This window comes from Platichthys flesus, chromosome 14, assembly GCF_949316205.1.
Source record: "Platichthys flesus chromosome 14, fPlaFle2.1, whole genome shotgun sequence".
NCBI lineage: Eukaryota > Metazoa > Chordata > Actinopteri > Pleuronectiformes > Pleuronectidae > Platichthys > Platichthys flesus.
The window spans coordinates 11,647,941-11,671,657 of NC_084958.1; the positions used below are offsets into that span (position 1 = coordinate 11,647,941).

Genomic DNA, 23,717 nt, shown 5'->3' on the forward strand with positions numbered 1-23,717 from the left:
TTGTGCGTCTCATAATAATAATAATAAGGAAACACTCAAATCTACTGCCAATTTTTTTTTACACAATATAATCTTTTATTTCTTTTACACAGTGATCAGCTACAAACACTGTCGCTCACAAACTGGCAGGTTAGCGGCAGCACACTCACATGATACAGTAATAAGTTACAGCAGTGCTCACCGACACAGACAGGAAGTTTGAACACGGGCAGGTTGGTTTCACCAAGCATCACCATGTATGATGGATGGAAGGAGGAACATGTTTTCTGTGGTTTCTCACTAAACTGGACAGAGAAGCTCAGTTTGTTTGATCCAGCGTCGTTCACGTCCTGTTTGAAGTTTCTCAGATATGTCACAGCCAACATGCTCATAGCTGCTTCAGACCTTCACGGTTCATAACATTAAATGGACGTTACATTTAAGCTTTTGACATTTTGACAATTAGGGAAGACAGAAAAATCTCCCCATCACGTATCACATGCATGCACACACATGCACACACTGACACATGAGGGCACGTACAGACTTACATGCATGTGCCTGAGCACACACAACACACACTTTCTCCACAATATACAAAAGATAATTAGATTTTTTTTCTTCTCTCTCATTTGATGTACATTTTTTAAACCTGATAAGGTGTAAATGCATGGCTGCTATATATTATATGCATAATATAATACTTTTTGTATATATATTTACTGTTTTTTTTAGTTTTAAATGATTGCTTTTAAAACGATGGGACTGAAATATCAAAAAACGAGTTTGTCGTTAAGGCATTTTGAAACACAACCATTCACTGTCAGATCAAGTGGATCACCACACACCACTGGAGAAACAGAACACGGTGCAGACACACAACATCATTGACAATTTCAGTGTCAGTTTTTTTCACATAATAACCAACATAAATGATTTCAAATGACCGATAAAGTGCTAAACAATTAAGAGTATATACAGCATCGACATGCCCCTAATGGAAAATAAAAGCATGGATAAACTCATAATCAGTCAAAAAGAGGAACCGAGATCCCGTCCTGTACGTCTGTATTGCATAGCCAGAGCTGGCACAGTGCATGTGACTCGTGGACACGACACACCTCCACAGCAGGACCAACAACACCACCTGACTAAGAAGCCACAGAAATCTTCCCTTGTTCATTTCTCCACCTGATGTCAGTCAGATTGTCTGTGAATCGATAGTTTAAGATTTATGAATACGTTTTCTTGCATAATATTTGTATAACTGTTTGTCTGTGTATTGTTGTATACTTCTAAATTCATTCCTTCGAGTCTGTCACAGTTGGCGAAGCGGGGTGTCCGCGTGCAGCTTGGCCACCCGGGGTCGAATCTTCATCGAGTCCTGGCGCCTTTATTATTAAACCTCTCAGCTCCTGTCACTGCCGTCTTCACCTTGAGTTACTGAGAGGGAAACAGGAGATTATAACAAGAACGAGGCAAAGCAAACACGTGCACTCTGCTCTGTGCATTAGCTGTAACTCCTGAGTGAGATGCACACTCACTGTCTCACTCTCCCCATCTGAGCCCCTTCTGGTTGCTGAGCTGTGCAGAGGAGAGTACACCCAGCTCCGATCCTCCTGAGTCTGCTGTGGTCACATCCATCCAGCAGAGGGCAGCAGCGGGGGACAGAGGACGAGAGCAGAGGAGTGAGTTGGAAAAGACATATTAATAAAAACATTGAGTTGATTAAAGCTGAACTGTGTGATCTCATATGATCGGTCAGTCGGTATGTGACTCATTCTTACTGTCCAGAGGATGATTTGTTATGTTTTAAATACTAATCACTTCTTGTCTGTAGAAATGGGCCTATATTTTAAACCGCAATTTAATTTAGATGAAACAAGGAAACTCAGCAGAGTCTCTGTTTGAATGGTAGAAATTTGAGTTAATGAGTGCAACTTTACTTCCAAGACAGTGGAATCATATTTTCTCAGTCAGGTAACTGGGACTACGATCCACAAGGAGCTCAGCATTTTAAGTCTAATTTTAGTTTTATATCAGACCCTTAATTCCCTTAATGATTCAATGTCAAGTGCATCAGAGTTCAGTAACATTAGAATTAAATTTAATGGGTGCTTATGATTTCTTGTCTCTACTGTCATGTTCAGCTTTAATAAACAGGGGATTTTCATCGTGACAGAGGAGATTTCATTGTAGCCAAGCACGGACAACAGTGATCAGCTCCTCTGTTCTACCTGGGTGCCAGGGGGCGTAACCTCGAGGGATCACTAAGCCAATACAAGCGACAACAGGTGACGAACTGCAGGGCAAGATCCTCAGACATTTCATTCCCAGTTTATGTAATGCGCTCTGTGCAGATTCATGCTCCCTGTAAAAGCATGGAGAGGCTGCATGGGAAGGTGCAGTTTTTACATGCAGTACTTCTTTTTGCACATGACAGTAAATAAGTCATGTATAATGCGCTGTAGCTTTTATTTTTAAATCCTTCTGAGGATCTGTTTCTCGTGACAGTTCAAAACAGTCACCAGAAATGCCTCCGTCTATGGGAACATCTCACAGCATTACAAAGGACTCCCACTACCCTGGTGGCGACTTACATTGTAACTCAAGCTAGAGTTTAGCTTACGACGGCCAAGCACTGGGGAGTACACCCAGTATCTGCCGTCTGCGTACTGATGGACAGACACACGGATGAACACAGAGATAATGTGTGGGCAGGAAAAGAAAGGGAATTTAAATATTACACAAGTAACAAAGGAGAACGACAATGGATGATGTGAAGCGATTATTAGAGGTTGGGAGGAAGAAAGAAAGTTGAAATGGAGAATAAACGCAATAATGCATGAGCAGAAAGTCATACAAAAGACAGAGTAATGGAGAGCTGTGCATGACAGTGACAGGCAATTGAATGCAGACTGACAGATAGAAATGCATCATGCTGGAAGGAAAGACAACCCCAGTGTTTTGCTGGTGCATCCAGAGGCATGAACTCAGATCAAAAGCATTTTGGAGAACGAGAGCACCGCGTAATACGTGCATACCGCAACACACACACACACACACACACACACTCACACGCACGCTCACAAACGCACATGCACACTCACACATGCACATAAACGCTCACACACACACGCACATACACACTCACACACACACACACACACACACACACAAACATCCCACGCCCTCACCATCACAACTCTACCACGCTGTCCTGACTGTTCCACTGCAAGAGACCCAGTGGACAAAAGGAAAACAGAGGAAGAAGAAAACCCTTTACCCTCTGGAAGTGGACTCATCCATTATTGATATAATGTATACCTCGTTTTCTACTTTGAAACTACACCTTTAACTTCACTTCTTTGAAACAGTTCTTCATAAGAAAGGCGCCAAAATAAATGGAAGGAGAGCAAACTTACAAAATAGATGTCGGACACCTGCACCTCTCCATCCAAAGAGTTGTGGCTGCTGGACAAGGACAGCTGATTGCACGACGTGCGCGGCTCCCGCCGAGGCACCTGGGGGCTCGGAGGGACAGAGGAGGGAGGTGTCGAGGGGAGAGGGTGAGAGGAGGGAGGTGTCGAGGGGAGAGGGTGAGAGGAGGGAGGTGTCGAGGGGAGAGGGTGAGAGGAGCTTTGGGCGGGGGAGTAAGAAGAAGCAGGGCAGATGGGAGTAAATGCCGAGGCGGGAGGGAGCGTGGAGGCGTTGGCCGAGGTGGGACGTGTGGATGGTGCGGTTGAGTGAGAGAACAGAGGAGAGGGAGTGGAAGCCTGAGCCGCCGTGGGAGAGGTGAGTGGTTTGGTGGACGGACAGATGGATGAGGAGAGCGTGGTGGAGGAGGACCTCCCGGCGGCTTGGGCAGCGGAGGAGGAAGATACGAAGCAAGGAGGAAGGGTAGAGGAGGAATGTGCTGCGGATGGACTGACAGAGGGAGGGGTGGAGGGAGCGAAGGCGCCGGCCGGATGATCCAGTGACAGGTGGCCGGGGGAGGTCATCTCTGTCATCTGGGTGAGCTCCGTGCTCTGGGGGATTTTACTATATGAGGCAGAACGAGTAACACTGTTAAAATACTGTCACACAGGCAGCTCTGGAGATCTACAATCCTGTGTATGTGTTTTCACCTTAACTCCACCTCCACTGTTATGGTGTCCTGCTTTTCCCCATGAACCTCAACCACCTCTTTTTGTGACCTGAAAAAACACAAAGTTTGATGTTGCCCTCATGTTTTACATTTGTACATTTTCCCGGCAGAATATCACGAATAAGATATGATGCTGCATATTCTCACCTGACCACATTCGGTGAGTGCAGCTGCCTCCTGTAGCGTGGGTGCTCCGGAGTATCGAAGGGGGTGGTGGGTAAGGAGTTGTTGGAAGAAAGCGTGGTCGCGATAGACGCCGTGGTGGCGTCTTCGAATGACGGCGGAGTGCAGGGTGGTTCTCTCCCTGTCATTTGATAAAAAACATTTGATAAAAGATAAGACATGTGCCAGACGGATGGTAAAAGCTCTGTATTTGTACCGAGCTTTTCTTGTCTGCACCACCACTCAAAGCGAGTTGCAGTGCAGTTTTTGCCATTCACTTTCTCTATGAGAAGGGGCCGTTCAGGGTTCAGTGTCTTGCCCAAGGACACGTCGGCATGCAATGAAAATGAACAAGATAAAAATTAACAATAACAATTCAAGCAAACTGCCATTTAGATGTTCAACACTTCCCAGATAATTACTGTCAATGGTGTTACTCTTTACGTTTTGCATTTGGATCACATTATATGTCTATCCAGTCTCAACTCGTTTAGATTCAGTTTTAATTTGATTCTACTGCAGTTTCTGTTATTTCGCTGCTGCTCTTATTTCTCCTCAGGGATCGATTAAAGAGTCGCTTCATGACATTTAAAGAGAAAATGCAGCTCTCAACTGCACAAAAGTGAAGCTAATAACGTGCTAAATTTAGAAAGACACAAGGAATTGAGGACACGCTAACTCTCTTCACCTCTGTCAAGGAGGTTATTTACTTCAGGGAAAGAACCCATTCAAATTGGTCTGGATGTGAATCACAATCTCTTTTTCCATTTTCTTTAACCTTGTGAGATTTGCTTCCAAGAGAATTACACTTTTACCTTCGCCAAGAAAGTAAAAGTGTTTGTTTCCTTTGCTTTTTTGTTATTTAGGAGTATTACATAAAAACTATTAATCTTTTTTCTATGAAATTTTGTCAAGGGATGGAGACTGAAGCCTCTTAACAGTGTCAGACAAAGAACTTCTTGTGTTGTTTGGAGTGAAAAGTGAAGACCCTGAACCCTGTGCTTAAATCCCTTCATTGTACTTCAGGTCTTTCAATCACAGTGGACTAAGAGTTAATTAGAAGTCCTACCGTTGTCCTCCAGCATTGGGAAGCTGTGAGCTCCACGCAGGTTGTCCAGGTTATCCAGGTTCTCCAGGTTGTCCAGGTTCTCCTGCCTCTCGTCGCTCACTGAGGGTCTCTGTCCACTGGACTTGGACATGGAGAGAGCCCCTCGGCCCCTCTTAGATGGAGAGGATCGCAATGCTGTGGCAGCAGGAGACACATATACTCTCATGTGGATACTATTTGCAATGTTGTCATCAAACATAAGAATGTAGAAAGGTATAAGGGTCGTGCACATTTTGCAGACTCACAGCTGCTCTTCTTGAACACAACGGTGCTGCAGAATTTGTAGAACCTCTCAGCATAGAAAGCAGGTCTGTGGACCGACACTGTGTCCTGTGGACGGAAAGAGACCAACATTTCTAAAAGTGGCAAAACATTAGATTTGTCAGACTTCATGAGGTTTGTTTAGCTTGTATAGTACACCAGTTGTGTGAAAGCTACTCACCCCATCATGGATGAGCGACTTCCAGGAGTGCTCCAGTTTCTTAATCAGTCTGTCAGACAAGACAATCAATTATTTAGCTCAACCAGTGACTACTGTGGTTACCTGGCAACTCCGAGGCTGAACCAGAGGCTGCCGTCCTACTTGCTTTATCAGATATAGATCTGTTTTAAAAGACTGTATTTCGTGACCGACCCCTCACACCTCTGTATGTTTTCACTTCACAGTTCTGTTTTTTCTCCGTTTAAACAAAGTCAGACATGAACTGTTTCCCTGTGATCTCTCATCATCTTCTTATATTTCCTTGTAGACACATCAAGCCTGTCAGCTAAACCCGAGCATATCCTCAGTGTGAAGCCATGGAGAAATATATATTTTGTCTTTTAATGTGTTTAGATGTCCAATAATAATATACAAAATAAATTTGAATTAGTACTTAAACCTCAGACTAAGAAGGTAACTTAAAACATTTATATATAGCCATTAAAATATGAACCTGGTCAGACCCTGTCTTTTTAAATGAAAATATCAATTCTCAAGGAGAGGATTTGTGTTTCCTTAGTTGTCAATAAGTGTCCATTAGTAATTTAAATGTTTGAAGCGAGTTGCAGACATTTTGCACTTTGGGAAAATGGAAAAGTTTCTCTTTAAATTCACATTTATTTAAATTATGTATTAATTTATTGATATTACAAAGGTAAACTGTGAAAGACCTTCAACTGATGCTTTTTTATTGCCCACCTGTAGGACTGCAGAATATCAATAATCCCGATGAACAGCAGGAGGCGCTCTCCCTTACCACCGACTGCTGGAATGCCACCCATGCTGCAGACAGAGAGGAGAACGTTACCATCGCATGAACAGTTAAATGTGATGATGAGGATAAACTTTGTGAGATTAGAACTCACGTGTCGTCATGGTCCAGTGTGTCCCTGCATGTTGAGCCTCCCTGTATAGACTCCATAGCAGTGGAGTACAGGGCTCTCTGGGCTGCCGGCTTCTTGTCATCCCCCCCAGCCGGAGGCGAACCCTGGGACTGATAGTCTCTCTCTGCTTGGGTCTTATTGTGGACACCGAGCAGCAAACTGTAGTCCATGATCTTAAAACTCTCCAGAACCTCAAATGACAAACACAACGGGAGCAACACTTTAAAACAAGCTTCCAAGAGAATAACACGTTTACGTTTGCCAAGAAGGTTATGTTTGTTTGTTGTTTAACAGGATTACACAAAAACTACTGATGTGATTTACATGAATTGCTATGGAGAGACCCAAAGAAGAACCCACTCAAAATTGGTCAGGATTAAGATCAGGGAGGAACCCAGATCGTTTTTCTTTCCACTTCCTTCACATTGCAGGATAGGGTGTTTTTCAACATTATCCTCAAATTCTATTAATTCATTGATCTTGATGAATGAAAAGTTAAGCACGTTTAATGTGTGTGTTGTTTATGGAATATAAGTCATTACAATAAGGTTTCGTAAGGGAACTGCTGAGCCTTGATGGAGGCATGTACTCCACTGACTGCTATTCTAGTTAATGTAAATGTTATAATTTTGCAGCCTGGGGCAATGGTGAAAATTAACATATGCTTTAGAAATACATAAACCACATAATCTACTCTTTTATTCTGCCTTTTGCTCTATAATTCATCTAATAAGATCAAAAAAAAAAAAATCCATCCGTCCATCCATGTAGTATCTAGATTGTTTATCCTTTACGGGTAAAATAAAATAAATTCTACTTCTCTACTACTCCTCCCCCTCCACCTCCCCCTCTCTCTCACCAGACAGTCTCTCTGCAGCGTTTTGACCAGAGCATTGTATGTGTCTTGGTCCATAATGAGGCCGTCAGGAACGTCGCACAGAAAGTCCAGGTCTTTGAAAGTAGGTTTGGACTTCTCTCTCTCCTTCTTGGACGCTCGCCTCTTGTACGTTGAGCCCTTCAGGTCGAACTTGAGGTGCATGCGTACGGAGCGTGGTAAAATGTTGTTCATCACCACAACTCTGATGTTCTTCCCCCCACACTGGACGCAGTAGAGCCCAAAAAACTTTGGCAGCAAGGTCCGGGGATTCTGGTTCAGGTTCTGGAGAGAGGTTGGTGGAGAAGACAAAGGAAAAGAGACAAGAAATGAAGAAATATTGTTTTGCCACAAGTCACCTGGTCTATGTGTTATAGCCCCAGTAACGTGCACCTGCCACTCAGCGTGGTCCACCAACAGGCCTCAGCCCTCAGCACTGTGACTCTGCTTTGTGCATGCTTAACCTGTTATGAAGTACTTAGCCCAGGTCTTAGTCAGGTTCCAGCTCTCTACTCTTATCTCTTACAGGGCCGCCTGCAGGCGTCACTGCTGACTGAGGCCAACACCAAGGGGTAAAGAGGATAAAGATGAGCACAAGCTCCAGCCCCTGCACTGCACTTAAGCATGTGCTCATGTACACAAGCACACTATCATTACATTATTTACCATGAAGTACTTCTAAACTCTCAACCTATTTTTGCATTATTCAGATTTGTACTACTCTCCTCCTATCTACTGTGTGCCTTATGACTGCATACTATTTTCTACTGTGTACTGAGTAAAACTTGAGGCAAAAAGGTTTTACATTTTTCAATATGTGCAGAATGGTAATTTTACATTTTCTTTCATCTAGTGTAAATACAGATCTAAAATAACTAGTTTCCAGAAATATGTGTTTGAAATAAATATTAATGTTAAGCATTTGAAAAGATGCCGATGAGAGAGACACTTACCATATAGTATCCAGGGAGCAGCTTCTGTAGAAACTCAGCCTCCTTGTGCTGCACGGTTTTGACGATAAACTCATCATCACGGGTGACGTAAAATATGGAGCCACTAGCTCCTGGATTCGTCAACTCGATCAACGGCTCATTACACAGAGAATACTAAAAGGTGCAGGGACATAGAGGAATGAATATAGATTAGAATCTGTCAGGCAATTTTACTTTTTGACATAACTTGTCTTTCTCTGCAGAAATAATGTTGAAAATGTCTTTAAATGTAATTTGTGAGGTGTTGTTTAACACGTCAGTATTTCCGGCAGAGGTTGTATCTGAAAACAGCTTTCAAATAGCCAACAAAACACCAACATGTCAACCCCCACACAAAGTATTGCTCATCAGCATCAAAAATTGAACTTTGTTTTTACTCGTGTAAGGAGATGATTGTGATTATGAGAGTAAACTGCGGCACGATTTGACTTTTATTCCCAAACATCCGTAAAACCTATACTTTTTTGGGGGGTTACTCTAAAGATTTCTGTGGTAATGCTGATTTCAATTGCTTTGTGTCTGTGCTGAATGCAGAGGGGAAAATTAGGACGTTAAACTGAAGTGAACAATATTAAACTGCACAATGGTCAGCTCAACGTGAACAGCAGCACCAGGGTGTTGGAATTCACACCTGACGTCTCACAGCCAATAAGAGACTTAAATGAGAATAAGAGACTTAAGTTGAAAAACGAGAGAAAGTGCCTGTTGGCTTTGCTAATTTGTAACCAAGTAATTCTATTTTCTGTGGCTCAGTCCACACAATGCAATTAACACTGGTACCCCACCACCAACACAAACACATGCAGACACACACCACTCCCTGACTGTCTGCTGCACTACTTGGGAGTTTAAAAAAGGAGGCTTTAGTCTTCTAATCTCCCTCTGGCACAGGGAGAGAGTGAGCTTAAACACGCAGCATAGTTCACTGTATGTCAATACATGTGAGCGCATGTGGGAGGGGGGGATGTGTGTGTGCACACATCCCCCTCACGTATGTGACCCTCACATTAAGCTGCTGTAAGTTTGATATACTTTTATCATACAGTGACATATCCCACTGATATCGGTTACAAAGTTAAAACACTGATTTCTCTGAACTCTAATTTGACAAATAAAAATAAATAAATGTGTGTTGCTGTCTTATGTTGCATTTATTTTGACTATGTCATATTTAATCATGTATTGAGCAGTTATTTTAAACCCAATACACACGAAAAATAAACAACAAAAATCAAAAAATAAATTTTGCATGTACTTTCTTTTTCATTCCATGATCAGTTTTCAGAAAAAGAAAGAAGGTCCTAGCAAATGTTTAATCATAGGTGTTCTGACGCAAAGAATGTTGTGGTGTGTGCGTATGCATTATTCAGGATGATGTTGTTTGACAGCAAACAATTCCCTTGTTCATGTTATCAAGGAGATGTTCTTTAAAGGCACCGGGGGTCATCAGAGAAATGCAAAGTCTCACCAGGTAGTCATCGGGTCGGATCCCAAACAGCTCTCTGAAGTAGCGGAAGGCAATAGGAGCATAGGTTTTAAACCTGAAGTCTAGGTAGTGGTGGGCGGGCGTGAGGTTGCTGCCTTCGCTGTGTGGAGCAAGGCAGGGTCGTTACCAAAAGTGCAAAAGACGCAGAAGTTTTACATAAGACGCTTCCCACACACTTGTGATCACACGCATACAAAACGCACTTGGGGAAGAAGATGCTTTCGACCACGTAGAAGTCCTGCATCAGCACGTCTCTCTCAGGCTTGGAGCTGAGGTTGCCAACGGTGTAGCCAATACCCAGCTGGATGGCCCCTTTCAAGGCAGAGGAGGAGGTCTGGAGGTGGAGAAGGGAAGAGAACAGCAGCGTGAGGCGTGGGTGGAGAGTACTTGATGAAATCATGACTCAAAGCCAACCGAAAAACAGAGAAAAGACAAGTAAAGAGGAAGAGGTCTACACCTTCTTGTACGTGGTCTCTCCAGAGGCGTCGACCCTCCTGTGGCCGATCTTCCTCTCGTTGGTTAGGCCCGCTCCGAACGGGGACGGCATCTGTCACAAGGAGTAGAGCAGATATGGTTTATGATCCTATCAGAGGTCATATGCAGAGAGACAGAAAGGAACAAACGGAGAAGTGGGAAGTGGCCGCTCACCTCGGTTGTCTGAGCCCTCCTGGCTGAATCTGTGGACAGAAACCGAGAGAAATACATTGAGAAAGTTGTTTTTGATATTTAGCATGAGTTAGAAATGAATGATAACGGATTGGGGGGTTGACGAGTGTGACCGGATAAAATCAGTTGAATGAATACCAACCAGCCTCAGGACAAAAATAAAAATTCTCTTTGATTTTAAGAAATGTATAATTTGCAATCATTAAGTTTTAATATCTCTATTCTATCATCATCTAAATATCTTCAATACAGAAATGCAGACATTTCCAAATACATTATATTATTCAATGATAACTGTTAAACACATAAAAGCCAGAGCTCCAGAGCAGCTACAAATGGACCGTATGCGTTGATTATTGATTGATATAGATTATATATATTATGCATATCACCATAACATCCTTCAGCTCATTCTAACTCTACTGTTTATTTTAAAAGGAGGATGCACAATTCCTTTATTGCACCAAATACAACTTAAAGCTAATTCTGCAACTAATTCACCAGACAATCGTAACTCACCGGTGAAGAGTTCAATGCCTGAAGGTAATTAATAATAAAGTTTGATCATCCAGAGAGAGAGAAAAAGAAACCTGTCAAACCCAACCTGTGACATTGAGCGGTCAGACCACTGCAGATAAGGGTGTGTTGGTTTTTCTATCCCTGGATCAGTCAGATTTGTACTGAGAAGGTAAAAACTCTATTGGATTGACTTCCTCGCTAATCTGAGCGCTGTCATTGGCCGAGGTCACCAGATCACATCGCCGACCAATCACAGAGGAGGATTAGGAGGGATCTTTCCCACCGGACATGATGGACACAACTGGACCGCGTCTGTGTTTTGAATAGGATGATTGAGCAGGAAGGAAGTGAATGAGAAAAGGAACAGTTGACTTGCTCTCCACTGTTACTACGAAGCACTCCACATTGTGGAGCTGAGTCTCAGGTCATGTGAGGATGAAGATTAAGAGAAGAGCTGCTGAGTGCAGGGATAATGAATCTTTAAGCCATGTTCCAGCACACACCACACAACTGTAGCGGATGTTGTTATAACTGAGGACCCCAAAAATATAATGACCATTCATACACAATATGATAAAAACTGTTGACTTCTAATAATACTCTGAAATATGGCATTTTAACTAACAAGCCTGACGGTGAGGTAGTACGGTCCTGGGGACACGTTAAAGGGATAGTTCAACCATTGCATTAGGGTTTAGTGGAGTCAAACACTTCACCCAAAATGTTCCCTTCTGGGTGAACTGTTCCTTTCAGTCAAATGCTGAGTCTTACATGCTCATAATGACAGTTAGCATGCTGATGTTCTGCTGGTATAGGGTTTACCATCTAAATGTTCAAATTAGTCCCTCATTAGATTTCAGTTGGTCAAAACTAAATTGAGAACTTCAAATGTTGACCTGATGGTGGCGCTAGATGACAAGTCGGCAGATCACCAAAGTCATGAAAACACGTTACATTGTGTCCTAATGGGGGGGAAACATGAATTCACTTTAGTAGTTTGGCCTCAAACATTATAGAAGAGATTTTGAAAAAATGTTCTCCTTGAAACCTCATAATATCATCAGCCAAGTTCAAATTCAAAGCGTTTACTTTCCTATTTGCAATCCCTATGATGAAATTCTTACTTTGCCTTCCACTATGATTCTGTTAAGTTAAAAAATATCAAAGGAATAAAACTATAAGAATGAATTAAGAAAAAAGGCAAGACATACAAATATAGCAACAAAGACAGAGCGTTTCAGAGCGGAGCAATCAAACACGTTGAGCCCCATGAAGACAGAAATTGTCAACGGCCAAGTTCTTTATCGATCAATGTAAAAGTGAAATCCCCTTTTGATTAAAAGAAGCAGGGTCCTATATTAGAACATTATCTACCTCTGTAAATCTGTGAAAACCTGAAATCTATGCTCCAAATTTAACATATTAACATCATTTTAATGCTGTAAATATATTGAGTTTTGATTGAGTGGCAGTTTGTCTGTTGTTTACATTATTTCTCTGCTGTTGATGATATGGCAAATTGAGTGAGGACCAGGGTTGGACCAACATAGTATCTGACATCTCCGACCCTAGATCCATGCCACTAGTGCTGCTGAAAAAGGGACAACACTGAAAGTATTTTGGTTCATGAAACAAAATTGTGCCATAACCCACCATGGTGCCAAAATTCAGCATTCCTCTGCACAAACAAAAAATCCCTGGAATCCATTTTGGCGCACACCGCTACTCACACCTGAAACCTCATTAATGCTGCATTAGAGCCTGTAAGACAGTACAATGAGTGTCCTGAGACACACACACACACACACACACACACACACACACACACACACACACAATCTCTGTAGGATTAGGGTCACGCCAGAATAATGTGCCACCGAGCTGCGAGCAACAAACAGTTGTTTGGTGGTTTTGACCATTATGTGAGGACCAGACGACTTGTAAAACGATGAGTGTTTTTAATGTGTTAGGAAAACACTATAAAAATATTGTGTGGTAATATTACGAGATGTTTTACCTAATTGTATGTGTGTTTATAAGAGGATTATATCTCTCCCTTATCCGAACGTGCACATGCAAAAAAAACTTGTCGGACCTGTTCATCTAACGAGGAACAAATCTGCTTCTCTCCCGTTCAGAACATTATATTTGCAACATCATAAACCCGACGAGGATATCCGGCCATTCTTTTTCTAGCCCACAAACACTGTAGAGTTGCCGGAAATTGATACCCACGAGGGATTAGAGTGTGGTTTATGCTATAATTCCATATCAGATTATGTAAAGCACTCTTCAGATTTAGCTCTAAAGAGGACATGGGAAGAATTATGAAGACACACAGAGGTTGAGGAGAGGGACAAAATGACACAGGAGGGAGAATGTGTTTATCATAGTGCTGAGGGGCCCTGTCACACAGAGATATTGTTCTTGCAGATACAAATTACTGTATTCGGTGCATATTTAGGACCTTTCACAGCATAAACATCAATCATGTCAGGAGCAGTAGGGAACACAGCCCAGTCCTAATGAGGGTAAAGGTTAGATTTTAGGTCCTATCTAAGGTTATGGGAAAGATGTGATTTGTGGTTATATAAATTAATGTTAGGAATAGGCCATGATTGAATTGGTCATGGTTAAGGTTCAGGTTTTGGTTAGGATGTCCTATAAATGAAAAGTCAATGCAAAGTCAATACATAATAAACCATATGCAATGAGAACATTATGGTAAAGTGAGGACATTTTGGTAAGTCCTCATTTTCTGACCCCCTTTCAGTGGGCTGATTGAAGGTTACGACTTAGGGTTAAACCCAGAGTTAGGTTTCAGTAAGGCATTTAGTTGTGATGTTTAAGGTTATGGCATAAGGGTCTGGGGGATGCATTATGCCAATGAGTGTCTACACTAGGAAAGACGTACAAGGCTGTGTGCATGTGTGTGTATAACCTGCAAACAGTTGTGTGTATGCATGCCACTACACACCTTGTGTTTGTGCCAACCTGCAGTGAACCACTAACACTGTGGAGCATCCACAGCTGAGCAGCCTTGACTGTGACACTGTTATCTAACCAAGCTATTGATTATTCATTTCGGCAGCTTAGGTTCCTCTCACTACTATTTCCTGTTTCTGTCTCATCGGGGAATAAAAACATCTATTTTCAGTCTGAGCACATTTACATATGGCTGCATGACAGGATCTGCTCCCTATAGATCCATCTTCTCTCCTCCAGTGCACCAGCAGGTTTGGGTACACCCCGTGCCATGATGGAAGGATATGAGAATGAGTCAGACGGAGACATACACACCAGTGTCCCCCAGGTCAAGCTGTATGCTGAGGCTGGCAGAGCCGTCATCTCCGGGTTCCGCAGTGCCCCCGTCCATCTCCGGGACGAGCAGCCGTGTCCCTCCTCAATCAGAAGAAGATGCGCGCCTCCACTCAATCCAGCAATCCCGCCGTGTCACCGTGTTCGATGTTCGCTGCTGCGGTCTTGGCCTGTAGCTCCACGGGCGTGTGCATCTCTCTGTTTTTTTCCCCGTCAGACTCGGAGGCTGGTTGAGAGGCAGCGGTGCCGCTCATCTGTGCCGCTGCTGCCGCTGTGCGTCAGCGCTCTCACGCAAAGGATGAGGCGCGTGCAGCTCCGGCATCGTCGTGTCCAGATCACGAGGGACGTTTCACCGTCTGAGCGAGTTAGAACATATTCATATTAGAGTACAGGGGTGGGTGGCTCCTGGTACAGGCGACATAGGCGGATGCCTAGGGCGCAAATGGCCGAGAGGGTGGCTCAAAAGACTGATTTATCATGACGTGACACATATGCAATGTAAAACAATACAGTAACGTCACACCATCATCCTCTAACCGGCATCAACGGGAGCGCCGCGAAAAGCAGTCCGCCTCCTTTCCTCGCCCATGTTAAATACTTGGGCTGTTTGCACCGGCAGCGTAGTGCCGGGAAGAACAGGGAAGCGCCACACACACACACACACAAGCACATAATCTCCAGTGGAGGGGTGGCAGCTACAGGCTTGCTTAGGTCAGTGATCTGTGAAGACCGGCATCATTTACCCCTGAACCAGCGCGGAGAAATGCGCTCCATGGACCACGGGGATGAGCCAGCACCACGCCACTGCCATGGGTGGAAGCAGGACACCAGTGGACACAGGAGCTGGGTCCGAAATCATGGGTGAGGATGGGGGGGATTTTGATTAGGGCGAAACAACTGTTGCACAAATTGTGTCCCTAACATTTCAAAAGAGACATTCCCCATCTCGACTGTATTCAGAGAATCTTTTCAAATGGAACCGCGCTGTTTGACTCATTACGATAAAACCAGCTTTGTAACTTTACTTTCACAATTCCATCGTCAAACACATTTCACGCAGTCTTTTTGGATTGTTTTATTTTTTATCACACAACAATTTGCAGGCGCTTTTCAAAAGCACAACTGAATTCCTGGGGAAAGTCAAAATTAAATATATAAATAAAAAAAAAACTGCACGCATCCTGCGCAGAAACCCACTGCGCACATCCTGCGCAGAAACCTACTGCACACATTCTGTGCAGAAGGCCATTGCGCAGGAGTTGCGCACAGTTTATTTTTTTTTATTTAATTTAAATTAAATTTTTTCCTGTTTTTTTATTTAATTAATTTAAATTTACATAGTGTAAGCTATTTTGCAATTAATAAGTTTAGTTTAGTAAATTGCCAGCATGTTGTCTGAGAGTGGGACTCAAACCCTGGACATTCTTATTGAAGAACAGTCCCTCTACCGACTAGGCCACACAGACTGCTGATTCTCAAGCACTCTAAGAAGATGGACAAATTATCGTGTGTGTCCATCTTATTCTATGCTGCTTTTGACACACGTCAGAGAAAATATTTTCTACTTTTCTACATATATTTGACAGCCTTACTTAAAAGTGACTTTTATATGTTTTGATTTTAGATACTGGATGATTTTACATGCTTTAAAAACCTACTGTTAGAGAATAACCCAGTAGTTTCCAGCCTTTACGTCTGATGCCTTTCAAGAATCAAGCTGCTGCTTGTTTCCATGTGATGCCCTGAGTCTGCCCCCTGCTGGCTGCTGGGTTCCTCTGCACTCCAGCAGAATGAGCTTTGCTAAAGAAAGAATACTGCATAGTCACATGCAGTATGCGTTGAGAGCACAGCATCCTGGAATAAATGTTAATACCAACACATCTCCTTTGGAACTCTGTGTGCAACAAGCATACTGTGTCAGGTGAAAATTAAAATGAATTCCACTGCATACAGTACAAACGACACAAATGTTTTGTACTAACAGGAGAAAACTTCCTTCAAAGTCGTACACAAAACAATGTGGATGATGGGTACACAGTTGTAGCGATGGTAGATAATTGGGTATTCAAAACAAATGAGCTGTTAAAAGACCTTCCTCTCAGTAACCGTCAAGTAGATAAACTACAGGTCTATTAGAAGAACGTAGATAAATCATTAATATTAGAAGAAGAGAATTTCCTTCTCAAACAGAGAAACTGTCTCTGTTTACACCTTAATTACATTAAGGTAATTTTAGATACTGGATGATTTAACATGCTTTAAAAACCTACTGTTAGAGAATAACCCAGTAGTTTCCAGCCTTGTCGTCTCCCCCATTTAGGGGTTCAGTATCTTGCCAAGGACACTTAGGCATGAAGATGGGATAGAGTGGGATTCTAACCGGCAACCTTCTTGTTGCAGAGCAATCCTAATATGGCTTAAAAACCCAAAGCAAAGAATTAAATAATTTCAAAAATTATCTGAAATAGTTTTAATAAAACATGCACTTGTCAAAGTGTAGGTGTGTTATGTCTTGAAAAACAGCTTTGGATTCCTAATACTTGTCTGGGCACATTAACTAACTTTCTGCAGGCCAAGTATTAATTATGAAATGTGAGAATGGATTTTTAAAAAAGAACTGAACTTGTGTAACAGTGTATTGTATATAGGTGCATCATTGTCAGCTGTAAAGCCAGTTACAGTTTTTAAGGTGGGTCGCATCCAAAAGTTATTTCAAGTTAAGTTGAAAAAAATAATAAAAATAAACTATTCACACAATGTGCTTCTGTGCCAATATCAGCAAACAGCTCCAGAAGGTTTTGAGGTACGATCAGACACTCTGAAGGGACATAAAATGGAGGGATAGTCCAAAGGAAGTAGAGAAACAACACATCAAGGCATAGCATGAGAGATGGATAGAGTTGATGTGCTAATAGTCCAATAAATACAAGTATATTTCCTGTCAGCTTCCCTCTTAAAATACAGTCCAAAACTTCCTAGGGACGCATGACAATTTGCGTATGTATGTCGGGGGGGCGCCAATTTGAAATCTTGCCTAGGGCTCCAACATTGCCAGGGCCGGCCCTGTTAGAGTATGAAATTAAGTGATAACCCCCACATTACAGATAACATAATGAAATCAAATAAAACTGAAGCTTACACGATGAAAGTTAAATTGTCCTGTTCTAAAACATAAATAAATCACACAAGGATAAATTATTAATTCAAGTCAAGATTTTTGATAAATGTTCTTTTCTTCATCTGTTGTAAATGGCTGCCAGTGTAGTAGCAGCATAAAAACTAAATATTTTGCAATGGAGACCAATTTTTAACCACATCCGCTCCAGGTACCACATGAAGATGACACTTGGGCGGTGTTAGCGTGTTTCCCACATCTGGACCGCAAATTCATCACAGCAATACCACATGTCAGCCAATTTGTTTTGTGCTATTTGAGCCATATTAACCATTTGCACTGTTAGGTTCAAATCCAGATTACACCTTGCCTAGAGTGCAACGTGTTTTCCAAAAAAGGGACCACGTGTCTTTCGGGATGTTTGGGACACATGTGCCATTTTACAAGTGGTAAACTTCAGGCTCTCTTCCATTTCGTCTGGACCACAAGAAGGCCACATGTACCACATCATTCCCTGAAGAAGACCACACTAATATGCTATCTTGGTAGATCTGGATGTAGTCCTTCTCTGATGTGAAGATGACAAATATGCCATGAATTATTAGCTGAATATATTTAAAGAGTTTCTTTTAAATATATTTACCACCTAATATTCATATATATGAATACATCTTAAAAACAGTGTTTATCTCCAATATTCAGTGAGGAAATATAAAATATCAAGAAATCGAAACAGTTTACTCAAAATGAATGACATGTGACTGTAGGGGGCGCTTTCGCTCAGTAAGTTATATATTGTTAGTTCAATACTTAAAACAAGACTTCACTCAATCATATTGTTTCTTATATATATATAGTTCCACCAATACCAATTAAGGTAATGTCTCATTTTAGAGGTTCAAACTTTTCTGTTCAATTGGGCTTCACTTGTAGTCAATTAAAATGTACCAAATAGTCTCTTAATGTACTTTGAGTAATACTGAAAATTAAACTGTATTGAAATATAAAAAAAGCTATAAAGCTTTACACTTGACAGGAAATAACTGTGAAGCATTATTAACTAAAATCTAATCTTAATGTTTGATGTAAAACCTAATGTCAGTTACAAAATGCAAGTAAGCTATTCAAATAAACAATATATGATATTAAAATAAGACAACCATATTAACCATTCACACAGCATTTATTTTCCAAATTAAACAGATTCATATGGTACATATAGTCTCTTTCATAACTTAAGTACGAACAATATAATGTTATCAGTAGTATTTCAGAAATATGTGAGATTTCTGGCATCTTATATCCTTACTTTAAACTGACATTGAAACATGCAGAAGCTTGTAAACTAACATTCAGAAAGGATATGATTGGGTTTGTGTGAGACAAAGGAATGGCCGTTTTTAGGGTGATGTGAAATGTGAAGGTTCTCTACTCTGATAACTGTTGAAACTGTCCTCTCACATGGTCTAACAGGGTTTGCTGTGGGGGAGTTCTGGTAGGTCAGTTGCACGCTGGCGATCATCAGGCTTGCCCTCCCCAATGTTGGGTTTACAGACAAGCCGTCACTGGTCCAGACACCCACAAATACCCTCATGTCCATGGAAGAGGTCAAGGGTCAAACGAAGACAAAGTCATATTAGAGGTAAGAGGGCAGGTCTTTCTCCACCACCTGCAAACGGAAACAAGTAGAAACTTTTACTATGACAGAGATAATGAATGACAACCTTTACAGACCATGGGCAGAGAGTAATTGTTTATTACATATTTGATCAATGGATTATTATTTATCAGTAATTATCTTCCCTTTATAATCCACTATTTCCATGACAAATCTATTGCAACAAATTGCGGGACGAAAATCCAAAAAAATTGAGATTAATAATGTTCCAACTAAATCAAAAGATCATGAAATTAAATGCATATATTTCATATAGTGTAAATGATGCATCTGCATGAGTGCATGGCAATATGAAACTACAAAAACTATTTTGGGTTGAATGCAACTTACAACGGGGTTATCCATTGTGCTGTATCGCTTCACCACTTGTCCCTCTTTGTTTATAAGAAACTGTGGAGTAATGAGACAAAAACACATTAGCACAAAAATGAATTGTAATGAAATTGCGGTAAGAAAGTAGAGCTAGAACTGAGTGTGCTCGTTTAAAAAAAGGTTAATGGGAAGTATATTAGTGAATTACCTTGGTGAAGTTCCATTTGATGTTACTGAGGAGAGAGAGGCAAAAGGTTATTATAACACAACCAGCAGCCATTAACACGAAGACTGCCGTTTCATCCTCCATTGAACACAGTATGTGGAGTTCAACTTAATTCCAGTTGGTTTCATTGGATTTAATAATGAAGCAAACCTTTAAAGCAACGGAGCAAACACGGTCAAGGCTGTTTCACCTGCAGTGTTTTAATCATGAGCTGCCTTTAGCTATTGCTAAGTTGAAGAAGGACAAAGTGAGGAATTACCATATTTCCTAATCCACTTAGTGTTAAAAGCCATTCATTATTGGTTGTTTAAATATACATAAATTATATATTATATTCAAAAAGGGGAAAAGCGAAGGCCTCCAACCAAGTTTGTAATTCACTGATGGTGATTAAATAACAAGATTCAAAACATTTTGAGACATCATAGTAATAGACTAACAAACACACAGTATGACTCCTTTGCAGAGGAATGATAATAATCAACATTTGGCTGATGAACATGTTTGGTGCACAATGTCATCATACTTATTAAGTCGACAGTAAAGTTGGCCAGTAACTCACTTTCCCAGGGTTCCTTTGCCTTTGGGCTGTGCCTTCATCCACTTCCACAGAGGGTGAGCATTATCTCCATTCACATCAATCTTACTGAAGAGATCAAACTCTGCATTGTAACCTCTGGCAAACTCTTTAATCTCTGACTCAGTCCCTGGCTCCTGAACAACACAAACAAATATATTAGTCAAAGATTATACTGCTCGTAGTTTTGCAACTGAATTGATACAGCTTTACATGGAATGAAAACAAACGATTGTCTGTTTGAGCTGTGTAATGGTACGATGAAAAAGCATGTAAATATTTATCCAACCAGGAAACATTGGGAAATGGAAGGAATGTTCAAGATGAACAGCCAATAGTTTAACAGTTCAGGGGCGATGTGTTGTATGAATTGCATCACTGGGCAGCATTCTCGTGATACAGTAAAGAATAGAGAAAATTTAACAAACAAAAGTCATCAGGCTATGCTGGTTACCTGTCCTCCAAACTGGTTGCAGGGGAAGCCCAGGATTCTTAAACCTTTCTCAGCGTAGGAAGTGTGCATCTTCGCTAGCTGAGTGTAGTTTATGTCGGTCTTTCCTCATTTGGAGGCAACATTTACAATGATGCAAACAAACCCTCTGGCAGGAACAAAAAGCAAACAAGAATGTTTGTCATATTTGTAATGACGTCTTGTCAGAACAACCACAAAACATTTCAACTCCATACTATTCCAATTCTTGCAACTTAAAGGGATAATTCACCCAAAAAAGAAAGTTCACTAGTTATCTACTCATTACTATGCCGATGGAGGGGAGTCAAGTGTTTGACTCCGACTAAAAGACTTTAGGAGCTTCAGGGGTAAGCAGCGTAAATGGCAAATACTTCTTTCAATGTAAAAAAACAAACATAAAATGCCTCCATAGTGCTCCTGTGGTGTCATCCCAGTGTCTGTAAGCCCTGACATTCAAATTTGACTCGGACAAGGCTCATTTACACCATGTTTTCAGCCTAAATATCCTCTGTTATAGAACACAGTTCTCACTGATCTTGTCTCAGTTCTCACTTAATTTTTATGTTTGAGTGAACTGTATAAAGCCTATGTTAGGGCATAAGGATGTATGATATAAAGTTGTATACATTCACTTTACCTGTATTTTTCAAGAGACACCTCATTGCCATCGATGTCCTTGGCTGAGAACTCGTAGATGGACTTGGCGCTCTTCGGGTCTCCCACCTGAGCACACTGCAGACAGGTGGAGGAAGGTGAGGGGGCATGATTGAGTAAGACGGAGAGTGGAGCTTATCATGGTTAAAGTCCATTGTGGCAAGCCAAAGGGCAAATATAGGTTTCAACTTGAGAAATACAAAAGACGAGTCAGGGTTGGGCAATAAAACAATATCAATCATTATCGCAACGTTATGTTAATCAGTATAAATAAAACATAGGTTCAACTTATATTGATGAGATGATTCTGTGATTTGCTGTTTAATCGATCCTTTAAAATTACAGCGATCACTCAGGAGCACAAGTTCTTCTTTAAACTTAAAAGTAATAACAATGTGACATTCATCAAGATAATAATCGTTATGGACTGACTTTAAATAATAATATCTGTATAAGTTTTGGCATGAGTGATTCAGCAGGAAAATGACTGATCCAGATGTGAGGAAAGACGTGGAGGTCCACAACTTCTCCCTAATCTCAGTGCACTTCGGCCTGTTTGTGTCATAAAACACATCCTGACCCATGACATTACATGGAAAACACATGTCTGTGATTAAATCTCACAAAGGAACAGGGTATTACAAAATAAGGAAGTGAAGGAATTACAAAATCAGGGGATTAACCACACGCAGCTTTTAAAGTTTATCTCAATGGATGTTATCAGCAGCTTTAACCATATCTCTTCATCTCAGGGTGTCTCAGTGAAACTGGCCGATGACAGCAGTCACGACATCACAGCAGAAACACGAAAGTATCTGGTTGGATTTACACGGGCCGACCATAGACTGTATATACAAGATGCCGACATTATTGCAGGAAGCTAGCGGCGCGAGCTGCATCACAGTCGGACCTATTTCTCTGTTGCACTGCATTTAAAAATAGACGTCCTAGATTTGCCTGACCTCTAAGCGCAGTTTAAACAGGCATCAGACACGTACACGGTTGAACCACACAAAAACAGTCAACGAGGAAACACACACGGAGGAGTCCTGTCCACTCACCATGCTTCGTACTAGTCCTCTCTCCGCCACCAGACACAAAAGCGCGGAGCGTCGCAGGAGCTGCAGCATGGCGGCGTCCGCTGTGACGTCAGCTGTCACAAGTGGTACAGCGCCCGCCCACTCAGCAACACGACACCTTTTAAACTTGATTGGAAACAAGAAAGGACCTGAGAGAGAAAATGGCAACTTTTCAAAAGTGAGACCGGTTAGGTTAGAACAGCGGCCGAGAAAGATCTATGCAAAGCAAGATGACAAGTGCAAATATAGAAAAAACTATTTGACTTTCAGTTGGTGTTTTGACTTGAGGCTCTCTGGTCACCATGAGGGAGGGTGTGTCCATTTATCACACTCCAACTGACTCATCACTGACTGCCCCCCCCCCCCCCCCCTCCACTTCTCCTAAATATGACTGTGTGAGCTATTGCAATCAAACTCATTATTTGAAAACTTAAAATCAGGCCTTCAATAATATTGTCCTCTCTTCAGGGGAAACAACATTAGCATAATATCACCTTTGAGGATATTGCCAACCAGTTTTTGATACTGGACACATTGTATACAGGTCATATGTTCACCCGTGTCTGTTAGTTCGTTTTTTCTTTGTTTGAAGGTTGATTACGCAACCACTTCTTGACCAATCTGAGTCAACCTTCCTGGATGTATAGGAGGGTTGACTCCTATATATCCTATATATCCTATAGACACAAAGATCCCCAAACGTAAGCCACGCATTATTTTCAAGAGGAATTTAAAAATGTTTAATGAACAGGCTTTTCATCATGATTTGTCTTTGGTAAATTGGGGACACATAAGTCTTTTGCCGGATGTGGAGTTAGCTTGGACATTCTTTAAGGAACACTTTGTGAAAATTGTAAATAAACATGCCCCAATCGGGAAATTCAGGGTTAAGGGACGAGATAATCCATGGTTTTCCCCTGAGTTGTCAGATACCATCCATCGACGTAATGTGGCATGGGCCAAAGCCAGAAAAAGTGATTTTGCCTCG

The 23,717-nt window shown here is 41.5% G+C and overlaps 2 protein-coding genes across 6 annotated transcripts; both read right to left on the minus strand.

Annotated features, from left to right (window-relative positions):
• Nucleotides 1-66: 66 nt before the first annotated feature.
• On the minus strand, nucleotides 67-15,132 carry LOC133968982 (phosphatidylinositol 4-phosphate 5-kinase type-1 gamma-like). 5 transcript variants are annotated; one of them, XM_062405272.1, is made up of 18 exons: nucleotides 14,599-15,131; nucleotides 10,762-10,790; nucleotides 10,571-10,660; nucleotides 10,317-10,447; nucleotides 10,096-10,213; nucleotides 8,589-8,741; nucleotides 7,621-7,920; nucleotides 6,744-6,952; nucleotides 6,577-6,660; nucleotides 5,839-5,887; nucleotides 5,642-5,726; nucleotides 5,358-5,531; nucleotides 4,274-4,430; nucleotides 4,107-4,175; nucleotides 3,405-4,020; nucleotides 2,580-2,654; nucleotides 1,524-1,604; nucleotides 67-1,422 (listed from the first exon to the last, which is right to left on the minus strand). In XM_062405272.1, the coding sequence occupies exons 1-18, from the start codon at nucleotides 14,672-14,674 to the stop codon at nucleotides 1,420-1,422; spliced, it is 2,499 nt and encodes an 832-aa protein (XP_062261256.1). In that variant the 5' UTR covers nucleotides 14,675-15,131; the 3' UTR covers nucleotides 67-1,419. The 5 variants fall into 5 exon arrangements, with proteins under 5 accessions (XP_062261256.1, XP_062261255.1, XP_062261258.1 ...); XM_062405271.1 differs by having other exon boundaries at nucleotides 1,524-1,607; nucleotides 14,599-15,129; XM_062405274.1 differs by lacking the exon at nucleotides 2,580-2,654 and having other exon boundaries at nucleotides 14,599-15,132.
• Nucleotides 15,133-18,895: 3,763 nt separating this feature from the next.
• Nucleotides 18,896-22,865, minus strand: LOC133968777 (phospholipid hydroperoxide glutathione peroxidase-like). The gene is made up of 7 exons (XM_062404970.1): nucleotides 22,712-22,865; nucleotides 21,634-21,728; nucleotides 20,979-21,123; nucleotides 20,510-20,661; nucleotides 19,930-19,954; nucleotides 19,740-19,799; nucleotides 18,896-19,400 (listed from the first exon to the last, which is right to left on the minus strand). Exons 1-7 carry the CDS (start codon nucleotides 22,778-22,780, stop codon nucleotides 19,368-19,370), a joined length of 579 nt encoding a protein of 192 aa, XP_062260954.1. The 5' UTR covers nucleotides 22,781-22,865; the 3' UTR covers nucleotides 18,896-19,367.
• Between the last annotated feature and the right edge of the window lie 852 nt (nucleotides 22,866-23,717).

Excerpts from the sequence above, each read along its gene's own strand:
- LOC133968982 (XM_062405271.1), bottom strand. The coding sequence starts at position 14,674 with ATGGACGGGGGCACTGCGGAACCCGGAGATGACGGCTCTGCCAGCCTC. Across the intron at positions 6,661-6,743 it reads ACACTGGACCATGACGACAC|CATGGGTGGCATTCCAGCAG; the intron begins GTGAGTTCTAAT and ends CTCTGTCTGCAG. Across the intron at positions 5,532-5,641 it reads TGTGTTCAAGAAGAGCAGCT|CATTGCGATCCTCTCCATCT; the intron begins GTGAGTCTGCAA and ends CTGCTGCCACAG.